Source organism: Opisthorchis viverrini, assembly GCF_000715545.1.
Source record: "Opisthorchis viverrini unplaced genomic scaffold opera_v5_97, whole genome shotgun sequence".
NCBI classification, from domain to species: Eukaryota; Metazoa; Platyhelminthes; class Trematoda; order Opisthorchiida; family Opisthorchiidae; genus Opisthorchis; species Opisthorchis viverrini.
Window position 1 is genome coordinate 317,803 of NW_008751753.1, and position 22,318 is coordinate 340,120.

The following is a 22,318-nucleotide window of genomic DNA, read 5'->3' on the forward strand; positions in this document are numbered from 1 at the left end:
GAGTAGGAGCCTCGATCAAGTAACTAAACGGAACGAGTGCTAGGAGAGGGGTGCATGCAATCGGTTCTCTGTCCGCACTGCGCAGATAAAGACAGGAGTAAACCATTCAGAAGAGGAAGATTTGTCCGGCTTGAAGAAGTGAGGGAAAAACTGCAGCATAGCACCATAAAAAAGCATTGGTAATACCACCAACGTATGTTGAAGCATCAATGGGAACACAAACAGAAAGCAAAAAACAGACGGAGGGAATCTAAGTTAGCGAAAGCTCTAAAGCAATAAAGATGGGCGTTGTAGAACTGTTAAGGAAGAGCCGACATGAGTAATTTGGAACAAATTGAGGCTGCTGAGTCGCTCTCATGGTCCGAAATCCGAATTTGGAGAGATACGGATGGGGATGAGTTCGTGCTTGCAAAAAAATTGTTTCAAGGCCTGGTGGTAGGTGTGAGCCGAGCAAGTAAGCCAGTCAGTACTGTGTGAGTTGGAATCGCCAACAATGTGTAATTCGCCCCTTATGTCTGAGAGTAAGACAACTTTCCAATTAGCACTCAATAAAGAGAAAATCTGAAGTACACTGCCTCCATCGGGAGACTGTTAGCTTTCCAAAGACTGCATTTGGGCCACATAAACTAGAAGTCGGGCGGGTATGCTAAGTCAGTGTGGAGGGGGAAAGGAAAAATGGGTGTAAGCAAAAAGCTCAGTCGTAAAACGGAAGCATTGGTGGACAGAGTAACCTGGGAACTAGCTACAAGCGGTATCACAGTTACCGGAAATTCCTGTGTGAGGAAAAGAACGGATGGTGGACTGAGTGAACGTCACTGTCCGAATCATCAGTGTTGCAAAGTGAAGTTTTGAATGTGTGAGGGGTCAATTATTCTGGGTTTTTTTTGCGTACAACGATGTTTTTGTGGTAGGTGGAAGAGTCGGAAACCCAACCCAGAGGCTTGTATGGCAAAATACATAAGGCTCCAATAAGTTTGGTGATGGTATTTCCTCGAACAGTAGTGTCAGCTGCCCGCAAACATAAAGTGTAACAAGTTGGAAAGAATTGTCACTGAAACGTTTCGGTCAAGGGTCACGGTCACGTACACAGTCTGAAATGATACTCATGATCAGCTGACTAGGTACAAATATTTTTGCCATTCAGCTAGGTCATCACTATCGATGAGGTCATTAAATATTGAATTGATGACGGTGCATCTATCACACTACGACAGGACCACCAGTTACGGGGACATGATACAATGCTAATTAGTCGCCGAAAGAGGATCTCAGATAAATTAGCGTTTGGCTCATTAATTTGACTTGTGGAGCAGGTGCGCAAACCAAGTGGCTCACAGTCTACGGGGCCGTAGAACAAGGTTTAATTCGTATTTGACAGGGCTGGGAAAAACCTCAATCGCGCCGTTAGTGTACCGGTCGCCTTGCTCCGAAGATGGGTGTGAATATTACCACCGAATTCTGGTTCACATCTACTATATACGATATTTTTAGAAAATTGTTATTGGATCAGTAGACCATGACTTCACTTGTATCGTTATCAGAAACCGAGGTTTTCTGCAATTCAATGGTAAGCAAGTTGAACTATATTAGGGATACTCTTACACAATCCATGGTCCTTTCTTCTCTATACCTGAGACTGAATCCTCACATGGCAAGAAGTTACGTGTTGTGTTTGTTTTACTCAAACAAGGCACAATACAGAATGGTTGTGTCATGAAACACCGGATGCAAAGCTGACTGAGAACAGATAAGCCACGGACCGAATGACATTCACCTCAGTGTGTCAGCGTGAGACGGAAACATCAGCGAAAAAAACAGGAAAATTCACCCGGTAGGATGAACAGGCATGCCTTCCCATATTCGCAATGATTACCAGTGCAGTGAAAACACTAATCCCTGTATAGATTACCTTGAAAATAGACAGGGCGAAACATCCAAACAAGCACGGGCAAAAGTCACTGAACGTTCGGCAAAACTATGAAGATGATGTGGAGCAACTCACCTCTTGCATGTCAATAATGCAACGTGTGACAATTTCTAACAGTAACACGCCGTTGTTATCTTGTCGGCGCATCATGTCCCCAATAATGGACAGCAGGTCCCAAACACCACCAGGATCGTTGCCCCGGAGCGAGTGGAGAACGGAGTGGAAATTCTCCACATCTGGAGGTGAACTGGAATTAAGCGACCCGATGTCACTGTAAATGACACTTGGCGTGGACACCCAAAAACGACGCAGTGCAAGTCGAAGCTTCTCTTCCAGTACAGCCCCATCGAAACACCACGCGGCCGCATCTCCGACAGCCCCGCCGGCAGTAGGGTCTGAGTTGAACGGAAAAAAGGGGGACATACACTAACCAGGAGGGAATTAAGACTTTGAAGCGAAAACTTCAAAAAAAGGCTAACCATTACTAACATGAATGAGTAATGTATTCCTTCAATTAGGCACAGATGGGTGTTTGAATAAAACGGACAAGAATTCTGAATGGTAGTAATGAAGGTTGCGAAATTTTATACACTGTAGTTGATTGACATAGTGCTATTGTGTATACCACTGTTGAGCAATTTACCCAATTTACGAATAAACGTAACCTAAAACCTGTCGTAATCGATTGTTTGGAAACTTACCCGGTGCGCCGACGGAGCTCTTCATTGGATTATCGGTGGCAGCCAAGAGCTGATCTAAAATCCTCTGAGCGGCAGGTAAAATCTGAAGTATCGTAGAAAGATGCATATGCAGTCAGCAACGGTTTGATAAAATAGAGGATAAGGTTCTGACAAACCTACCATAGTTAAACATTAATTTACGCAAACAGCAATGACACCTTACTGCTTGTTCTTCGACCGATTCTCGTCTATCATAGGAATGAGCAAAATGATAATAGCTATATTCATGTCTTGCAACTCAGTGACAAAACAGGAAAATCAATCCAAAACATAAGCCAACTCACAGAAGAATGCTGGCTATATAAGGTATTGTGAACCCCGGAGTTAACGGCACTTCCAAAAGCAGGACTGTTAAAACGGACAATTTCTCAGTGGGTCCATCTGAAGGACGACGGTTGACAGCCAATGCGGTGAGGGTGTAGGGTCAAACCGCCTAACCTAAACGAATCGCGAGTGGATCTGCACCTCAGCTCGCGGGTTCGGATTTCTTAGTTCACATAGACGATAGACCGCTGTCTGTATCACAAAAGCGTTCCGAGGGAAATTGGCAACGGTCCTATGGGTAACTTTACTTACCGATACAACTACTGAAGTTCGGTTAGTTAGTAGTCAAAATGTGGCACAAAATGCATCGAATAAGTCTGGCTGAGTGCAAAAGCGCGAAATTCCGTCACCTACGTAAGACGAAGGATGAGACCGGTGGGGCGGGGGTAGTTAGGTTTAAACAGGACTAACCTTTTTAGGTCCAACGTGACAAATCAAATTCTGTGCGAATTTCTGCAAGTCCTCTTTACTAAGTTTCGAAAGGGATTCGGAGATGGGAGCACGCAGTAACACTTTATCGGGCTGTCGGATCCGCATGAGACAAGTAGCGACGACATGTGAACACCAAGCACTAGACGGCGGACTGCAACCAGACGGAAAGGCTAAACTGCGAAACGGATTGGTGGTCGATGGTTCACCGGTTAAGTTTGATCGCTGAACACTAACATTGATCCGAGGATGCTGTTGATACACCGTAGTTTGGTGGGAACGCAAACCTGGACGAACTAAGCCAAACCGTACTGGGTTTAAGGGTCGACTGCCAGTTGTGCTTTGATGGCTGCTAGCGTTGTTGTTAAACGAACCCATAATGATGCCTCGCCCTCGATCTGACTCAGCAGAATCAGCAGCAAACATTGGTTGGTAGGAGAAGCTATTGGAGGGTTGGGTTCGCGTACGAGTGGGAGGACCCGCATCGGGAAAGGAATCATGTCCACCTCTTTCTTCGAGAACATCTCGGTGGGGTGTGAAGTTAGCACATCCATCCTCAACATCGAAGGTGCAAGTGCAAGAGCAGGAAGTAATACGCCCTCTATCAAAAGTGAGCGAAACCCGATGGGCTGGATAGCCGGGTTCAATATTGACACCTGGATGATGGAGCTGTTCAGTTGGTCTGACAGTGTTGCCGGACAAATTCGCCTCGAGTTGTGGACGATTCGAATTCGGTGGAGGATCCCAGTTAAGGTGAAAGGGTTCAAAGTTTGCTGACGACGCAGGAGGGTTGGTGCCCGTTTCCCGCTCATCTTCGTTCGCATGACTAACATGAGGGAGCGCAATGTGTAGACTGGTCAGAACCTTGGCGCTCAAATGAAAACCTGAAAAGAGGCAGTGCAAATGAAAAAAGCGATACATAAGTGTTTAAAATTGGTGATAACAACCAAAGCAAACCAAGGCTTTTAGAACGAAAGCGGGATGAGATGACATCTAATGAAACCGAAGGCAAAACCCCCAGTCTGAGTGACACCAGTCAAGAGAGGATAACTATTGATGCTCATTGACCTCCGTTAAAGGAAACTACTCATAGAGCTGCTGAAAACCCTTGGATAACCCAAGACTGGTTTCACCAGATTTTTCTTAACGAGAGACTCAACTGAACCGCACCAATTGAAACATGAGTCGATCATTGTGCAGCACATTCTGTTGAAGAATATTGTAAACAAGGGATTCAGTTTATCGTATTCATTTTCCCATGAATGTTAGTGTATTCGTTAAGTTTTTTTTCGTTCAGCTGTGACAACCTTCCGGTGCCCGGCTGCCATGCCATCAGAAGGAAGCAGGAGGGCTGGGATGCTGCCAGGTTGCCCAGGGAAAGTCGAGAGGCAAATGTCGGGTTCGAACCGCAGAACTTCCGGTCAGTAACTTCGCGCTCTAACCACCGAGCCATCTCATTGAGCAATAGGAAAATAAACAAATTAGTTCGCGAAATACACTCATTTGCACACCCATTGGGTTTTACGAGGAGACTCAACCGAATCCAGACTGAATCTCACGCTGATGCCGTTACTCAACTGAATGTGTTGATAAAAAAGTCACCTCTTGCTTCAGCTGGTACGATATTCGAGAATTCGCGGTATATTTTCTTCAAGTGAACTATGCACAAGGTTGGGCAGCACATTCGCCGGCATAATAACACAATATATTTAGCTGTTACCACCAAATTAATGTCAAAATGAGTGTGCTTCCCCAGTATAAAAGAGTCGCTTGTTTGCAAACATGTGTGAGAACGGGAATAGTTGGGTAACAATGACAGGCCTAATGAGTGGCTAGTTTTTTTCCAGCCAGGAGCCATGTATCAGCTTAGTCACACCAACAGAGCATGAGGGCAATCATGGATGGCAGCGAAAACATGTTTCATGTGAATCGGCCAGATATGCTCGGAACAAGATGCTTTCCAAAGTTCTTTTTCCAAAAAATAACGTCAGAATCCGATCTACACTAACATGAAAGTCATATTCAAGAGAATTTTTATCAAATTCCAAGGTTAACTACAAGTACTGAGTCATACTGAAAGTTGGTCTTCCTTTGGTCACGCCAGAGCACTCAAATGTGGAATCATCATACGGTATGAGTACTATTCAAAATAGCTTTGTGGAACAGCTTTACATTGTTTGTACAAAGTGGTTGAAAGCCGTATATTAAATAAATATCATTTCCAAAATCACATTATCCGTCGAACTATTTTCGTTTGTTTCCGCAATCATTTAACGAACGGCGGTGAAACCCATCAACAATGACCGTCAGATCTTTGACAACTCTTCGTAAAGTAGTAGATAATTAATAAGACTGTAGGAAATTGTTTCCTGACTTTCACGGGGAATTTCAACGAAGTAGCGGGTAGCATGCGCTCTCCGGGGAGGAGTAGAAGTATCTAACCTGACGTACTAGGTCTTCCAAGTTCTTGAGTTAGACGGTCGGATTTTTTTCTAGAGGCTGCAGAAAACCACCAACCAATGATAAAAGAAGGAATGAAAATCCGGATTTGAGGTTACATTGTTCTACCTTTATTTGCGGTTTATAGGTGTCCTCAAGACACTACAAGAAGAAAAACCATGTCAAATCTCGCCTTCACCACTCGAAAAGAATATTAACTTGTAATAAACCGGAAAACCACGCTATAAAAAATAAATCGTTCATCACGAACAATAACATCTGGTTCCATTTACAGCCCCAGTGTGCTTCAGTGTGCATAACTGGATAAAACCACTCAGTGATGTTAACACTAAATGCTAATTGTGAAGTTGGTGAAGGCCCTTGAACATCAGGTTGGCATGGTTCCATCAGTGCTGTTTCGTATTAGACCACCATGCATGTGGGGATGAATAGCCTTCTTTACTTTTTAATAAGTGTGAATTTGCAAACTGAGGCGGTGTTACCGGGAGAGTCAAATGAACCTAAACTTAATCTCTCAGTTGTCGTGTTCTTCATCCGAACATGTTGTGCAAAGGTCGTAAGAATACTATCAAACATATTCACTTAGATCTCTCGTAAACAGTAACTTAACTTAAAAATGAATGTCTCTCGTCAGATACCCCTAATTCGGTGTTAAAATGCAAAATAATATGGACGGAAGTTCGGGTACTAGGTCCACATGACGAGCCCGAAAAAAGGCGAAAAGGGTGGTCCAAGTTTTCACGAAATTTATGAATAGTGATTTGGGGAAATATCCCGGCGCTCTTTTTTTCCACCTCAGTGGCGGGAGAGGTCCTTGAAATTGGCCTAGCTAACGAAATTCATTCCCCAAACAACAGTGGATTCCTACCCTACTTGAACCGTATTTCAATCATTTGTCATCAACATCACGCCACAAACAGCGGTAAATTGCTGAAATCCTTTTAGATTTTCGCTCCTTTGGGGGTGAAACCTAATACAAACAAGCTTACTTGACGCATTTTGATGGAACCGGTTGGCTGGTATCAACCAGGCCGAAAAGTATCAACAGAATGTAATTGCCATCAACGAGTTCCGGTAGTGGCCATTTGCTGTTTGGATAAACGGGTGGCAAACACGGGTGAACTATCTGATCAAAGAAAACATACGCGCACTGGTATTGCACCGGTACAAGAAGGCTGGCTGCATGATGCCAGTGACAATGAAATTATGCAGCTTTGGAATGACCACTCTGTAGGCTTCTGGTGGCATTACCACGTATACAGGACAATTGGTGTGGCTCCCTGCGTGTTCTGTATAACCGCTCTTAAAAAACACTGGGTATCCGGTTCTGCAGCACAAACCTGGATCCTTAAGAGGTGATCAGTCTCTCCACTTTGCGAACTTACTGCTGCTTCTATCACCATTTCATCTGACTTTCCTTCNTTGGATAAACGGGTGGCAAACACGGGTGAACTATCTGATCAAAGAAAACATACGCGCACTGGTATTGCACCGGTACAAGAAGGCTGGCTGCATGATGCCAGTGACAATGAAATTATGCAGCTTTGGAATGACCACTCTGTAGGCTTCTGGTGGCATTACCACGTATACAGGACAATTGGTGTGGCTCCCTGCGTGTTCTGTATACCCGCTCTTAAAAAACACTGGGTATCCGGTTCTGCAGCACAAACCTGGATCCTTAAGAGGTGATCAGTCTCTCCACTTTGCGAACTTACTGCTGCTTCTATCACCATTTCATCTGACTTTCCTTCATTTGCTGATTTTTCCTCTGATTCCTTACTTGACACAGCCTTTTTGTATCCTTGCTAGTGATCTCAAACAGTTTATTCATTTCTTTCTCATGTCCATTATGTTCGCTAATATCGTAAACTTTCCCAATATTCAACAGTACTTCTCCGCACACAGGTGCGCCCCCTTGACCGACCTATCCACTGAATTTCGGCGTCGTGTATTCAGCAGCTTCATTCAAAAACAAAAACCGCGGGGAAGCGAAGACAACACCAACCGACTGAGATACACTTTCAGTCACCGAATTTCCCATAATAACAATCCTTCTTATATTGTGAACATTTGACCTGTCATCTTAGTTTCTGTTATGATACAGGCTGTCCTCTAAATAAGGGCACCTTGGAGAACAAGAGTTCACCAGAAGGGAAATCAAAAGGCTAATGAACTAACGAGACAGATTCAAAGCGAAACCAACCGCCTGAATGAAAAGTACGTCCAAATGAGTCTTCGCAACAATGTCGCGAGATGCTGAGTGCTTTGAAGCAGCTGTGTGATGACAGTTCTGAAATCGAAATTGAAATCATTAAGCTGCAACAGTCTTTCGGTGCTTATCTGCCATGTAACCCCTCCAAAGAATGAGAGGTGAGATGCTTCCAGTTTGCCAAAACCAAGACAGAAACAGTCGAGGTGCCTAGGACGGATTTGAAAAACGGGCCTTCCGGTCAGTAAATTCGCGCCTTAACCACTGACCTATCTCTAGTTCCTGAAGATTGTTTGCTTAACGATTCACCACCTCCGCTTGCTTCGAAGAGCCTAACAATACTGTCAACATCACAAGTGATGCTGAGTACAAGCAAATAGTCAAGGCCGGAAAAGCGAGTATCCCAGATTTCCTGCCACCCAGGTTGCGTTTTCAACCTGCAGTTCAACCATTGCCTCGCTGTTGGAAAAATTGCTGATTGTTGAAGGGGAAATCATTACGCCAGTACCAACGTACTGGCTGCACAACTGTAAATTTGAAACTGTTTTAGACTGCTTTTAGATTAAACAAGTACCGTTCTGTTGATTGAAGACTCCAGGCAACTGACCCATTTTAGATCGTATCCGGAGGCCGATGCTCTCTTAAGACGCTGCTTCACTTGATTTCGATAAGAAAGTGATTCGGACGTTTTTCCTGAAGTACGTCTGAATACTTCTGACAGCACCGATATAGTGTCTCGGAAGTTGGTGGGGAAGTAGGTTTCGTCCGGCTTTTCGCAGTCATTTCACAGTCATCGCCCGTCAAATTTACTGGCACTCAGCTGTCACACCTCCCCAAGCACGTGTAGATGTTTTTGACGGGACCTTCTCCGTCCTTGTCCTTGCATGGGGGCGAGACAGCTCAGTGGCTAGAGTGCGAATTTACTGACCGGAAGGTCTGTGATTCTAATCCGACCTCTGCATCTCGACTTCCCTAGTCTTGGTTCGGGTAACCTGGCAGTATCCCAGTCCTCATGCTTCCTTCGGGTGGCATAGCAGCTAGGCACCGAAAAGGTGTTACAGCTGAACGATTTTTGTTTTTATTTTGCATGTTAGTAGAGTGCGGATTTCCGGTAATGCGCCGCAAACATGCCGACGATGCAGTTCTTGGTTGCAGACAGGACTTAATGTACTCACGGGGTGTCTTCAGAGACTTCTACTGTCACTCAGGGTCCTGACTTGCTATGACTTAGGATTCTCCTTCCATTAAAGAAGGCTAGAAGACAACTGAATCAGTAACCTTTATCCTCTCATCTTTACCAAGGTTTTTATTTGAAAATCCTAGACAGCAAAGTAATTGGGACTAATCACCTCAAGTAACTCCCGGGTGCTGAGTTCACCTTCATCAAAATCCAAAGACTAGCGTTTTGGACTTATAAATTCAGAATGCTGCAGTGACCACACAGCCACTCAATGATCCCTCTCCTAAGTTGTATTCCCCAGACTACACGAAGAAGTCCTTTGTCTAACTGCGTGACGCCTGAAGCACATTTCAGATCTGTGAACCCTATTGGATGCCTAACAACTCCCTCTCAATCTTTTTCTAACTTCCAACTTCTAACACTCGACCAACATTCAAATTCACTTTTGGCCCTACTACAACCTTTTGTAACTCTGCTTTGTGCCTATCGTAGACCAATGCTCGGTTAGCAGTACGTTTCAGATGGACAGTCGGAAGTTACCACTTCCGACTTTACGCAAAATGAGATTTCCATTCTCCTTCGTTACACTCTGGTATTAGTGTGTACGCTCAGGACTCACCTTCGGATGCGTCAGTCTCTTTTTTATCTGACTTGAATTGAACATAGATCATGCTCTCACACACCAATCGAATCCCAGTCACAAGATACGAGGGGCCTAATAAACCTACGCAGCACACGAATTTAGCATTCACGTAAACAACAGACGTTGCGGTTCACACAGTGTTACGCGAAATGCTACCGCTACATACACCTCAAGTATGTTCTATTGTGGGTGGTTTTCCAACTTGTTTTGGACGTTCAATGTACCCAGCGAACTTGAAGGAGCAAATCTATGATCAAGATAAGGAACAATCGCTATTTCACACGGCGAACGGATAGGAACAAGCTGTGAGGTATCCCGTATAAAGGGAACCATGGTGGGAGTGTGACATAAAGAGTTTCAAAACCCAGGGAAACAAGTGTTTACGGACATTACTAAGACCTTTGCAAACTTGTTCAGTACCGTTGGGAAGAGAAACATTGAGTAAATAGCGTCAGGAGCATTTCAACAACTCACCAATCTGTACACATTCCTTTACAGCCTTGTCCGCCCAAAGCGCTTCACCTTGATCGAATTCATAGGAACCACCACTGCTGAGACAGGAATAGAGCCAGATATCGTCTTCGTCAGTAGGAAAGCTGTAAAAAGCAATTAACCGTTGCAACTCTTCGGGGATGAGCAAAGGACTGGACTCCACAACTTCGAACGGGAAAAGCGAAGCGATTGATTTGGCTGTGAGCACGAGCAACGACTCCACAACTCGTCCATCTGGGACTGCAACGATCACGGGAGAATAAAACATGAAACAGACAACCATCACCTAAGGTCTATTACGCAGAAAAAACTTGCCCATCGTACCATCCAACTGAAAGGTGAAGGGGAACACAGTCCAAACAAAGAGTCACTAGCCTTGTGTGAACTCCAATGGTCGACCTCGAGATAGCCCAAGATAGCCAAGTGGTGAAGATGCGCATTTACTGACCAATCAGTCATTCAGCTGTGACACACTTTCGCCGTTTAGCTTCCATGCAACCCGAAGAGGGCTCGAGGGCTGAGATAATGCCAGAGTGCCCAAGCCAGACAGGACTGGTTGAGAGGTTGCGGTTGGGTTCGAACCACCAACCTTTAGATTGATAAGTTGGCACCTTAACCATTGGGTTACCTCGAGCAGCCTGTAATTCGAACCTAACCTCGGCACCTAGATTGCTTCTGTTTATGCTTCGCCAACCTGGCAATGTCTCTGCCCTCATGTTTCTCTCAGGTGGCATGGCAGCTATGAGCAAAAATGGCGTTACAGCTAAGCGACCGTTATGTCTACACAAAAGCTACGTTCACAACTGTCATTACTGTGTGTGAGAATGAGTAGGACGGGTCAACAATATCAGATCACCCGAAAACTAGACTATTCCGCTGACTCAACAGAGCGCTGAGAAACAATGAGTGAAAGTCCATGCGCACAATCCGAAGAATGACAAACAAACCTACTTCTTACGGAGTGTGATATGCAGACAGGGAAAGGTTTACCTAGAAAGGATAAAACCTCTCAAAAACATAGACGCTACTCTTCGTGTTCTTCAACCAAGAGAACGGCAATAATGAAGATAAATGAAGCCTATACGTTATCTGGTTTTACGTCGAGAGACCCTCCGAAGAGAAGCCAGTCCTGATCAACTGAAACATGACACGACCTGGTGCAGCACATTCAGTTGATTAAAAGCATCACAAACGAAAGATTCAGCTGGGTTCCAGGTAAGTCTCCCGCAAAACCAAGTTGGTTTTCAAGTGAGGTGTATTTCATACTTCCGTGCAATTTGGATTCAATTAGAACATAAGGTTGACGGAAACTCGGAGAGCCCCAAAAAGGGTGAAACTGGTCGTGGGCCGTCGAAAAGTTTTTAGCAGCCTTATGAGTAGTGTGTTGCGTCCATAAATGCATGGCGATATCTCGAATATTTTACCAACCGAAACATGAGGCGGCTTGGTGTAGCACATTTAGTTGCTTAAAAACATCATGAACGAGAGATTCAGCTGGGTTCCAGGTGAGTCTTCTGCAAATTGGTCTGCAAATAAGTGTATTTCACTATGTTCAGTCCAATTATCATCGTTGGTGGAAGAATCTACAGTGGACACGGCACTTGTATAACAACACATCGTATCTTCATCATCATCGGTGGACGCGTAACAGTGGTCAGCGACTTTATATAATTAAGCCTGAAAATAGCAGAACATTTAGATTCTCGTTCTTGACCAGAAACGATCACCTATGGATAGGTTAAATAAGACAAAAAAGTTGAGTTAGCTTCGGCAAACGTACTGCTCTTCTTTCTGTCGAACCTGCTTCGATTGGAAATCCGGATTAGGCTGTTGCTATGGTAACTGGCTAGTGATATGGTTGCTCCTACCAGCGAAACCTTCATTAAAACGAGCAGTTTATGCAGCTCCAAATTTTGCTGTTGAGATCTAGGACCCACACACAAGCAGGCTCCCTGAAGAACTGCCGCAGAGTTGAGCGATGCTTACTTGAGTTAATGGCTGTAAAAGCGATGAGACCAACGAAAGCCGATTCATTGACAAGGTCATATCTAAAACAACAAACCCGCCCCCCTAACCGCATCTGACATTTTAATAACGGTAATGCGTCAGCCTAGTTCTCGGTCTGAAACTTTCAGGCTAGCGAACCACCAAAGGTGCATAAAGTGTATTTATGCCCAAAACCAGTTCGAAAACACACGTACAGTGTATACGGCGACATTTCAAAAATTACGACACCTTCCGAATGTTCCATTGGCGACCGGCATTTGGTGGATCACGACTGGCTGTTGAACACACTTTCGGTCAATCAGAGTTGGACCGGCAAACGGCCGGATTTTCTGGCCAGTCACATGCGGCATAGATTTCTTGGCCGTAGCAGCACTTAACTTCGATCGGTAAAGCGGCTTAGGTCCTGAATTCCGCCTAACAGAGATAAAACTCCAGTCAGAATAATAGCCGTACACCACTCCAAGTTCAAAGGAGTTCAAGTTAACTAGCTACGCAACAATCCATGACCCCGAGAACAACCTTAGAGCCACTTTCAGGCCATGTACATCCAACCATATCCCCTCTGTCATGTCGACGCAACTAAGCGCAATCATTGTTCCTCAAAACCAATCACAGATTCAGGTAACTTATAACGAGTACTCAGACCTTGCGGCTTAGCCGTTCGACCTGTCTTCGACCAAGTAGTCAACTGTTTAGGCGATCATGAAAACCGGGTGGTCTCACTTGTGACCAAGTGGACCAGTACGGTATTTAGAGTTAGGAATTTTATTTCATTCAAATACAAAATCCCTGATATCACAATGGTTCTAAAAGTTGTCTGGCTTGACACTGTAAATGACTGTGATTACAACTGGGGCGACCAACACGTGGCTGTAGTAGTCTGGCCTATGAGTCTAACATGGCAAACCGATTTCCGCGGACTTCAAAGTCGGTAGTGGGTGGTGAACTGTACAAGCCTCAAGTTCCTACGCTTCCACGACGGGGACTGTCAGGTCTCGTAAGTGCTTCGGTTCGAAATACCGGGACAAAAAGACATTTAAATCGCTGTATACTAATGGATACTCACAAATAAGAAAGATGAAAACCCACTCTAACACCATTCCAATGGTAGCAACCCATAGTGGCTCTAACTAGCTGCAACTGCAAACAAAGATATGGAAGTAGGTTCACGAAAATCAACCGTATCTCGTATGTCTGTTTCTCATCATCATAATTTCATATTATACTACTATTCTGTCGTGTAAGATCTGCTCGAAATCAGTAAGTTTCTGCTGCCACCATCCTGTGGTTTTATTTAGGTATGAGGCGAAAGTACAGCGGTGTTTGAATGGCCTTGGTTAGGAAATGAGAAAAAAGCTCGGTTCATTAATTAGACAAATCACTGTTATCATCCACATCAGCTACAAGACGTGTACATGTTATACAGTGTTTCCATACGCTAGTTTCTTTCAAGAATCATGAGTAATTTGTGGAGATAGTTATGTACGGGACAATCGCTGACAATGTTGTTCAACGTTTTTGGTGAGCTGAATAAGTTCCAAAATCCCCTACTTCCCAAGAGTGAACAGAACTAATTTCGACTTTCACACACGTAAGAAAAGCAAAGGTAGGTTTGAAACAACAGCATCTCGGTCAGTAGTTCGCGCCTTGATTTCCGAGCCATTTTAATTTCTGGTGTGTCCAAATACCACAAGGCTGTTTTTGAGGTACATCAACCTCAATGTATGTGGAGATGACGCTTTATTCCAAAACAGTTACCATCATCGTAGAAGAAAACAAAACATGTGTGGAGACTGACCACCGATTATGAAAACTGGAAAGAACAGTGTCCGCTTCAACAGCGTATTCCTACCATTGACGAGAGGAGAGTGGGAGATAATCTTCCGCTGTATACGATGACAAGCGAGACTTGACGTGTGAGACATGATGTACTGACGAGATAAAACTACAAGATCTAAATGCACACGTATGTCGAATACTTTTAGTAAACAAAGTGAACGGACCTTAGAGCAGACCAATTCGTATAGGAAACCGCTAGCTGGGTGTAAAACGTCATGCAACCAAGCGATTAGAAATAAGTATACATTTAAAACCCAGAAGGAATACAACAGTTTCATCGCAACAAGCGAGGGCCCACGCTATTTAAAGAGCACTTATTGATATTGATCCAGGCTGTCTGATAGGCGTTTAGTGAACGCCCATCAACATCGATCGTGCTTCTATGAAATGCCTGAAAGCTGATCATATTCGATCGTGCTCCTGTGGCGTGCCTGAACACTCATCGGGTTTGCTGAATTGATTGAATTGATTGATTTACTGGTCTGGATGCTTGCCGGCTTTTCTATTGAGATTTTGGTGTAGTTTTAGGGTCTCAGTAGGTTCCGGGCGTTCTGGGATTAGTTTCAGGAATCTGACCTGAAAACAAGAATAATCTTTTGTGCTTCAAACCACGCGTGGATCGGTCATGATTTTAGCGGAATAACGGAAAATAACAAAAACGAAATACTCCCGAAATTTATCCAAAACCCAAAGTTTTAGGGTTCAGTAGGTTCCGGGCGTTCTGGGATTAGTTTCAGGAATCTGACCTGAAAACAAGAATAATCTTTTGTGCTTCAAACCACGCGTGGATCGGTCATGATTTTAGCGGAATAACGGAAAATAACAAAAACGAAATACTCCCGAAATTTATCCAAAACCCAAAGCTTGAATGATAGAAGGGGGCGCATTCACTAGCTCAGCCTAATCGAAAGAAACTGACCTTGGAGCTTGACCGCACTATCCGTCGGTGCGACCGGCTTTGCTGTGCCTCGAAATCCAAAATCAAGGTCCAGGTCACTGCTCAGAGAATATACGGAGAAGTCTATGTCACTCTCCAAATCATTCGGCGTGCGTGGCGACGAACCTGAACTCATAACAGATGTGGAGTAAAACCTTGTACGCTATTCAAGGATTGAGATTTATTCACGACGCCGAGGCAACGGTTCAACCAGTCGGGTGGTCCTTTTGGAATTCCAGAGGGTCTCGATTTGCCTGGAAGGTAGTCAGAAGCTAAAGTAAAACGGTGCTTTTTGGGGTGCATCAATCAGGGGTAAACAGTCAGCCACAAGTGACTTCGTTCATTTTACCAAACCACAGTAGCAGGTCTATCAGAGGACCTAGTCATTCCGATTGGGGAAAACGAATACCTAGTGGGGGTGCAGCTGAAATCACAGAGCGTAAATGACTGCAACAATGGTATTCGACGGGAGGAGGTTGAGGAATTCCACTTCAACAGATCTGAGAGGAGCATTATCTATCTAATTGTCCGGAAACTTTGGCCTTATTTCAGTCTGTAGTAGGCCACTTGGCATACGTGTAGGTGGGCCTACTTAAAAGTCTCTCTACAAAAAGCATTCACATCTTTTCGCTTCGACATCATCGACCAATTAATGAGAAAAACACTGGTCTTTAAACCTCGATCCACAATTTGTTCCGGACAAGAACTTCATCAATCTAGACCATACAGGTAGTATCAATCTGGTCTTTGAAGGCGAACAGAAGAAGGCGTCATTCAGTAAGCCGGCCTCATTAACCATCGAGATTTATCTGCACCTACAAAATTCAAAATCAAACTACAAAACATATGGTCTCTGAGCACGCTAACCCGCCCCCGAAAGGAGTAAAATGAAATCCTATACAAGTCATGATCTTTAAACTAATAGTCATCATCATCAATCATCAAAGACAGCAACATCAGTGTTGGCACTGATGCTTCACTGCCGTAACTAATAGTCATGTACATACGGTAACTCTGGTTGTCACAGTCTCCGATAACCAAGAAGATGAAAGTTGAAAGGTGTTGGTAATAAACTCAGCGGAGTAGATTAAAGAGGCCAATGTACCAACAACCTATTGTACGAGATTCCCAACCCAGAAAATGGTATGATCCAACTCCACTAGAATCTTTGGTTCAACGGCGTACCATAACCTGGCTACCTGTGTTTTTCCAGTTTTTTATCGAGATAAGACTAACAAGGCTTGTCTATAAAAACGGTATTTGGGTTGTCGAAACATACAACTGAGCCAGTGGACTGGTGTATTGCACAAAACTGTCAACCGAGTGCCTATTAAACGATCAAATGCCAGTAAGAACTGTTTCGCCCCCCCCCCAGTAGGAAGTGAGCAACATTTCACACACATAGGTGGTCGGAAACAAAGTCGTCTTGTGTCTCCTGCCTAAGACGGACAAGTTCACAATCCAGAAAACAGTACCGGTTGCAATGTGGTACCGTACAATCAGCCCCCTTACAGACGGACTACCATAACACCGGCGTGGTAAGTGATTCTTCTAAAATAAACGCTAATCAGGCAACACTGATTCCAGCACTCACTTCATCCACATTCAACACCAACAACCTGTAATAAACACTGGCGCCTAGTCGTCACATAACGATGACGAAGGATACCCTCAATCAGCTCTTCGTACACCAAAATACGGTGGTTCCAGGTACCAGTTCTGTCTGCCGAAGAAATGGACAAGCCGCGTGTTGTAGGCGATAATCCAAACAGTCCGTTAGCATTAAATTGTCTAGCTTGCCCGATTGGAGTGAGCGAGAGAGCTATTCGCCGAAAATAGCAGTTTGATACAGGATTGTCAACAGTTGCGTAACACACACGTACCTGTCCGTTGGTCTCATCCCGTAGTAGACACTAAGTCAGATAGCAGTTGTCGACCCGAATGAGATTACTGGTTAACGTTTTCATACTTCGTTGACAGGTCATATATGTCCACCTGTCAGCATGTCACTGCATCTTGAGCTCATGTACGGTCGATACTAGACGACTGAAGCATACACTAAACCCTTCTATTCTCTTCCATCTAATCTCGACTCTCTCAGAATCAGCGTAACCTAGGAAGCGTGAGAAACTCATCCACCGTAGTTACTTTTTCCCAAAACCATCTGGCGCATCAGTATTGTCAATCCGATTTTCTCATCACACTCGACCAATGCTTCGGAGACACCGAACAATAAATTTCCCACAACCCCCCAACGAAAAAGCAGGACTCCTGACCCCTTGGTTCTTTCTCTTCTACATACTCTTTCTGTCCCCTCCCTCCACCTCAGTAATAATCCTCTCTTTGTGGACCCATCCGTTAGGACTGAAAACCCCGTTAATCTTGCATCGATTTTGCCAGCAACATATGCGCGTCATCCGGCGTTGATATACTCAGGTAACTAGAAATCAATTTTCCAGCCTCGACACCCAATCTACCTGACTGCCCTTGATGTTTGCACCCTGAGGCAAGCAGGATCACAAACCACTCTTTCTCTCATACGGAATTTGCTTGACACTGATGTATGCCGTGTATCAGAAACAAAAAATCGATCAGCGGTAACACCCCTCAGGTGCCATGCCACTGGGAGGAAGCACGAGGGCTTGGATACTGCCAGGTTGCCTAACCCTAGACAGAGGAAGATGAGAGGCAGAGGTTTGGTTCGAACCACGGACATTCTGTTCAGTAAATTCGCGCTCTATAACCACTTGGGCCATCTTGACCATCAGGAATAAGAACTCGAGATTCAAACACAGTGATTGAGCTAACTGTCCAATCACCACTGGTTACCGATGGTATCGATCACAATCCGACTCAGGTTAATTTGGAAACATTAAAGTGGATTCTGGTCAAGTATCCAACGGGAGTCGTTCCTCTATTCAATTCAACCGTCAGTTCACAAGCCGAGTCCCGAACTGCAGTGGTTGCAGCTGCTATAGCTTTATCTACCGAGGACAAGGAGAATAAGAGAATGAGAGCACTGCGTTCGATGCAATGGCCCCATCTGCGCACTGAAGACAAACGGATCTGTTTGTCCAGTATGGAAGGAAGTGAGAGATACGCAGTGAATATGATAACTTTGATACAACACCGCCATTGACTGTGATAGACACATCTATCAGGGTCACTAACCATTGGTGTCTCGTCCCGAGGTTCCCATCCGAAGAGATGGCAGTTACCAACGTGACTGAGTTGACTGGTAATGGTTTTCATGCTTCGTTTCCAAGCCAGGGACTGACCACCCATCGGTGGTCTTCCCCCGATACAATAGTGGGCGACGAAGCTCTACGAAGCAGACGGTCCCCTGGCAGACGAAGTACATGACCTAACCGGTGCAACCTGTGGAGTGTGACCAGCTGATCTGCCGAAGGAGAACGAACTTTTCAAAAAACCAGCGGCGGCACATCATCATTAGTGGTCTGATGTTCCGGCCGGACCCGTGCAGCGCTTTGAAGGCATCTATGGTCAAATACAGATCTTTCATACTTGGCGGAGATCTCTAATCTATAAAGCAAGAGGTCGGATCGCGACATTGTACAATCGAGCTGACGTCACGCCGGCGCCAAAAGTGTTGGAAGTTGCCAAACGCGGTCCTGGCTTCCATAAATCCGGAAGTAATTTCACCTTTCACCAGTCCATCTGAGCCTATGCGGCACGAACTTATCCATCACATCGATTGGCTTACTCACAAGCATGATGTTTAAATTTGATCCCACCCAGTCTTGTAGTAACACTCCACACTTTACAGATACGATGCGCACATCGAACCGTGCAGGCTATTCAAAACAGCTTGAACTTCCGAAGGATGCGATCAAATAATGATATCGCCGGCGTACTGAATGAGCGTGGGCGAGTGTCCCAGGAGTATTTCGATTTTCCATGTACGATGACCCCACCGGTTCAGAATGCAGCACAACTAACTGGAGTGTCAGACGTCAAGTGAAAATTAGTGAACGTCTTGACCATGAAACCTACTGATTTCGGAAAAGAGGGACGAAAATAACTGGAATTTTAGGAAATTATTTCCCTTGATAAGACAGATCATCAAAATCCAACAGGGGTCAAAACGGTTCCGAAATTTTCACCATAAAGGGGGTTTTAGAAAGATGGAGTGAGTACTTGAAACATCTATTTTCGTGATCCGCTGCCTTAACCAGAGATCCGAACACAGAACTTTTCTGCCTCTAAATTTTGGGGTCGAACATGCCTTTAGGCTCCATCAAATTCCTGATCCAGGTGTCCACTCGAATTTCGAAGGATGAGGTGAAGATTTCAGCCAGAATTTGTCCCACTTTCAAACCTCTTCCTTGGAGAAGAACTACGGGATGAAAGGACAACAATGCTCATTTCCAATACCCACACTGAATGCGGCAATCTTCAACTCCCTCGTGTTCTGATACAATTCAGTCTAGTCCGAACTAGCCTAATAGCATGAAGAAACCTACAACTAAGTGTGGGCAGTGCTAGACGTGGTACGCTGTCAGGTTCTCCCCTAAAAACAGAATCAGTGCGCCAATGGGTCCATGGAGTACAACGACGGTTGCAGTCAGTCACACACGTACACTGCTTTCCCCGGCGCTTCCATACCTGAAACGCGTTCCCACAGTAAGCTGAACATGTGTGCTTCGCCATAAATCTGCTGGTGACCTTTCGGACCAACACCTCACGTTGCAGGAAATTCCTCACACTTCTGACCAGTGACCGTCCGGTCCGTGGGTCGCTGAACAATGCCTTCTGAAGCAGTGCGAACAGGTCAAAAGTAGGTCAACACGCAGACTTTAAGGGTTCAAATGTTGAAACACAAGCGCTTATGGGTGACTTTAGTACATGTCTGGATCCATGCACGAACCGACCGAAATCCACGAAGATTTTGAGGCCGCAGTATGAAGGCAGTGGAAGCACTGTGGCGAATGACAAAAGGTAACTTTCATGATACCGAATCCAGTAGGCATGACTGTACATCGCCAATACTTACATATAACTCCAGCGAAACCCCAGAACCTGTCTTTTATCCCCACAAATAGACGCTGCAACGGCCAACAAACATATCTGTAACGTGATTCGTCAACAACTGGCATCGTCGCTGGCTGTCATTTGTCAATCGCTTGAACAGTAGATTTCGTCGGTTCCAGAGGTTTTCACAAAGCGAATAGTCCTTACTTTCGGATAAATTTACCTGGGATCTCATAGAAAGGTCACAGAAATTTTGATTGCTTTTAAATCTGCAACAACTGGAAAAGTTTCTCTTCATTCCCAAGGGTGGAATTTTGTTTTGAATCTGAAAGACGCTGTACATCTTCATCGCGTATGTGTGCAATGCAAGTAATATTAGACGCTGTGCACTCTACACACACTACAAGCTTTCACATAAGTAAGGATGCAAATATGGAGGACCCGTCTGACTACTCAGCTCACAGGAACTTGCAATCCAGTTTGTCCCACCGAGCAGATTCGGCGAGACGGTCTACACTGCAGTCTGCTCCAGAGATATTTCATCTTCAAGTGACATGAACGGTGTCGAAATTTAGTGTCTACAGGACTGAACCGACCTTACTCTCTGCTCTTTACTGCTTGGCAAGCAGACCCCCACTCGCTAATCCTGAGTGGTGGTGGCCAGTCAACTTTATCTCATCTGAAACTTCGTTGGTTGGGTGTGAGGAAAGTAGTCTCTGGTAATACTCCAAATCCCGTCTCCCCACACTTAGAGGCTGCCGCACCAGCACACAACTCGGCCAAGGCGAACTGCAGCGTTGCGCTAACTTCCCCTATGATGACCATTGTGGGCACAAGCAAGCGTCTCTGCGTTGGGTTGCCGTTGTCCAGAAGAAGATCGTAAGCTCCGTGAAAATCTTCTCGAAGCTTAAGATATCCAAGCAAGAAGCAGCTGCCTACATCCTGGACGACTGGGAGTGCACTGGACCACATCCATGAGATACACTTGCAGACGTAGGTCATGCAATGACAAGGTATGGGAGCAGCGATCACATAACCTTGCGCTGTCTTACACATGATCAGAAAACATGCCACATGCCATAACACTGCACTGGCGTGTACAAACCTGCCGAAACAGCCAGACAAGCTAAGCGGATACGGATTTCCACATCTTCAATGGAGAAAAAGTGGTTCCAATGGTGAGCGGATGAACCAACCGGTGCGTTAATTTTCTACTTCACCGAATGTCACATGGTATCGCTACGCTGTGACACAAGATGGACCGCTTGAAACTTCGGTGGAGTTCATCCTTTAGTGAATACAATCTACACTGATAAGCCGAGACACAGTACAGCTGGTTAATCTTTAGTTGGAATCACCAGCTATGCGCATCTCAAGGGACTCCGGAAAGCCCCGTACCTGCCGCCATCCCTCTACAACTTTCAACTCTTGAACGCTGGGCCGAGAGCAGCTGATTTTCAGCGCGATTGATCAACACGAAACTCATTGAAAAATTCATGGATTTTAGTGGGACGTCCACTATTGGTGATTTCAAGTAAGAATGAATCAGTTATGGAGCGCTCCTTGGCTTCCCAGAAGAGATCTGATTCATAAAACAGGTTTTATTCGGTAAACTGCTTCCCAGATTGGGCTTCACAGAAAATGCGGTATAATCCTTGCGGTGTCCCTCTTGTCTAAGGTTTTGAATCACGCATTTATTTTCCATTTTCTTTTAAATTTTCCCATTTGGCCCAACATTTTATGGAGTTCTTCGTAGTGAATTGCACCGATCGGACACGTTTATTTTAAACCTTACCATGTACCCACAGATAAGTGCCGGGTTTATGCTCTGCCTTCCATTTATTTTGTCAGGCGTGTCCGGATGGGTTTGCTCCCAATAGTATACCGTGCTGTGGGTTTATACCTCTCTCTTCAATAATCATTGGTTCAGCGAACATCACCTCACTCGGTTGGCAAAATCCATCTCCCACCTGCTGGTCAGTCGGTTTCACAGACTCAGTCAGTTATTTCAGACCTTTTGATGAGTACCAGCTCCGTTTTAATAAATCACATCGATGGCGGACCCGATGAAGCTGTCACCACATCTGACGGTGTGCAACCGTGGGTGGGACCTTTTACAAGGACCCAATATTGTCTTCC

General features: G+C 44.9%; 4 protein-coding genes across 4 annotated transcripts in view; 2 read left to right on the forward strand and 2 right to left on the reverse strand.

Annotated features, from left to right (window-relative positions):
- The window catches only part of T265_05240 (hypothetical protein), a gene marked incomplete at both ends in the record, with an annotated part of 57,530 nt that extends 37,226 nt beyond the window's left edge, over positions 1-20,304 (reverse strand). The window contains 6 exons of the mRNA XM_009170209.1: positions 2,003-2,322; positions 2,629-2,710; positions 3,403-4,304; positions 10,387-10,644; positions 15,170-15,313; positions 20,202-20,304. Coding sequence (XP_009168473.1) covers positions 2,003-2,322; positions 2,629-2,710; positions 3,403-4,304; positions 10,387-10,644; positions 15,170-15,313; positions 20,202-20,304 — 1,809 coding nt within the window. The remainder of the gene's footprint in view (positions 1-2,002; positions 2,323-2,628; positions 2,711-3,402; positions 4,305-10,386; positions 10,645-15,169; positions 15,314-20,201) is intronic.
- Positions 316-9,065, forward strand: T265_05241 (hypothetical protein; the record flags this gene model as incomplete). Its single annotated transcript, XM_009170210.1, has 4 exons — positions 316-454; positions 1,921-2,200; positions 4,718-4,904; positions 8,937-9,065. 4 exons carry the CDS (start codon positions 316-318, stop codon positions 9,063-9,065), a joined length of 735 nt encoding a protein of 244 aa, XP_009168474.1.
- On the forward strand, positions 9,102-11,004 carry T265_05242 (hypothetical protein; the record flags this gene model as incomplete). Its single annotated transcript, XM_009170211.1, has 2 exons — positions 9,102-9,237; positions 10,868-11,004. The coding sequence occupies 2 exons, from the start codon at positions 9,102-9,104 to the stop codon at positions 11,002-11,004; spliced, it is 273 nt and encodes a 90-aa protein (XP_009168475.1).
- A 550-nt stretch (positions 20,305-20,854) lies between the features above and the next one.
- T265_05243 (hypothetical protein) lies at positions 20,855-21,235 on the reverse strand (the record flags this gene model as incomplete). The annotated part of the gene is made up of 1 exon (XM_009170212.1): positions 20,855-21,235. The coding sequence occupies one exon, from the start codon at positions 21,233-21,235 to the stop codon at positions 20,855-20,857; it is 381 nt and encodes a 126-aa protein (XP_009168476.1).
- Between the last annotated feature and the right edge of the window lie 1,083 nt (positions 21,236-22,318).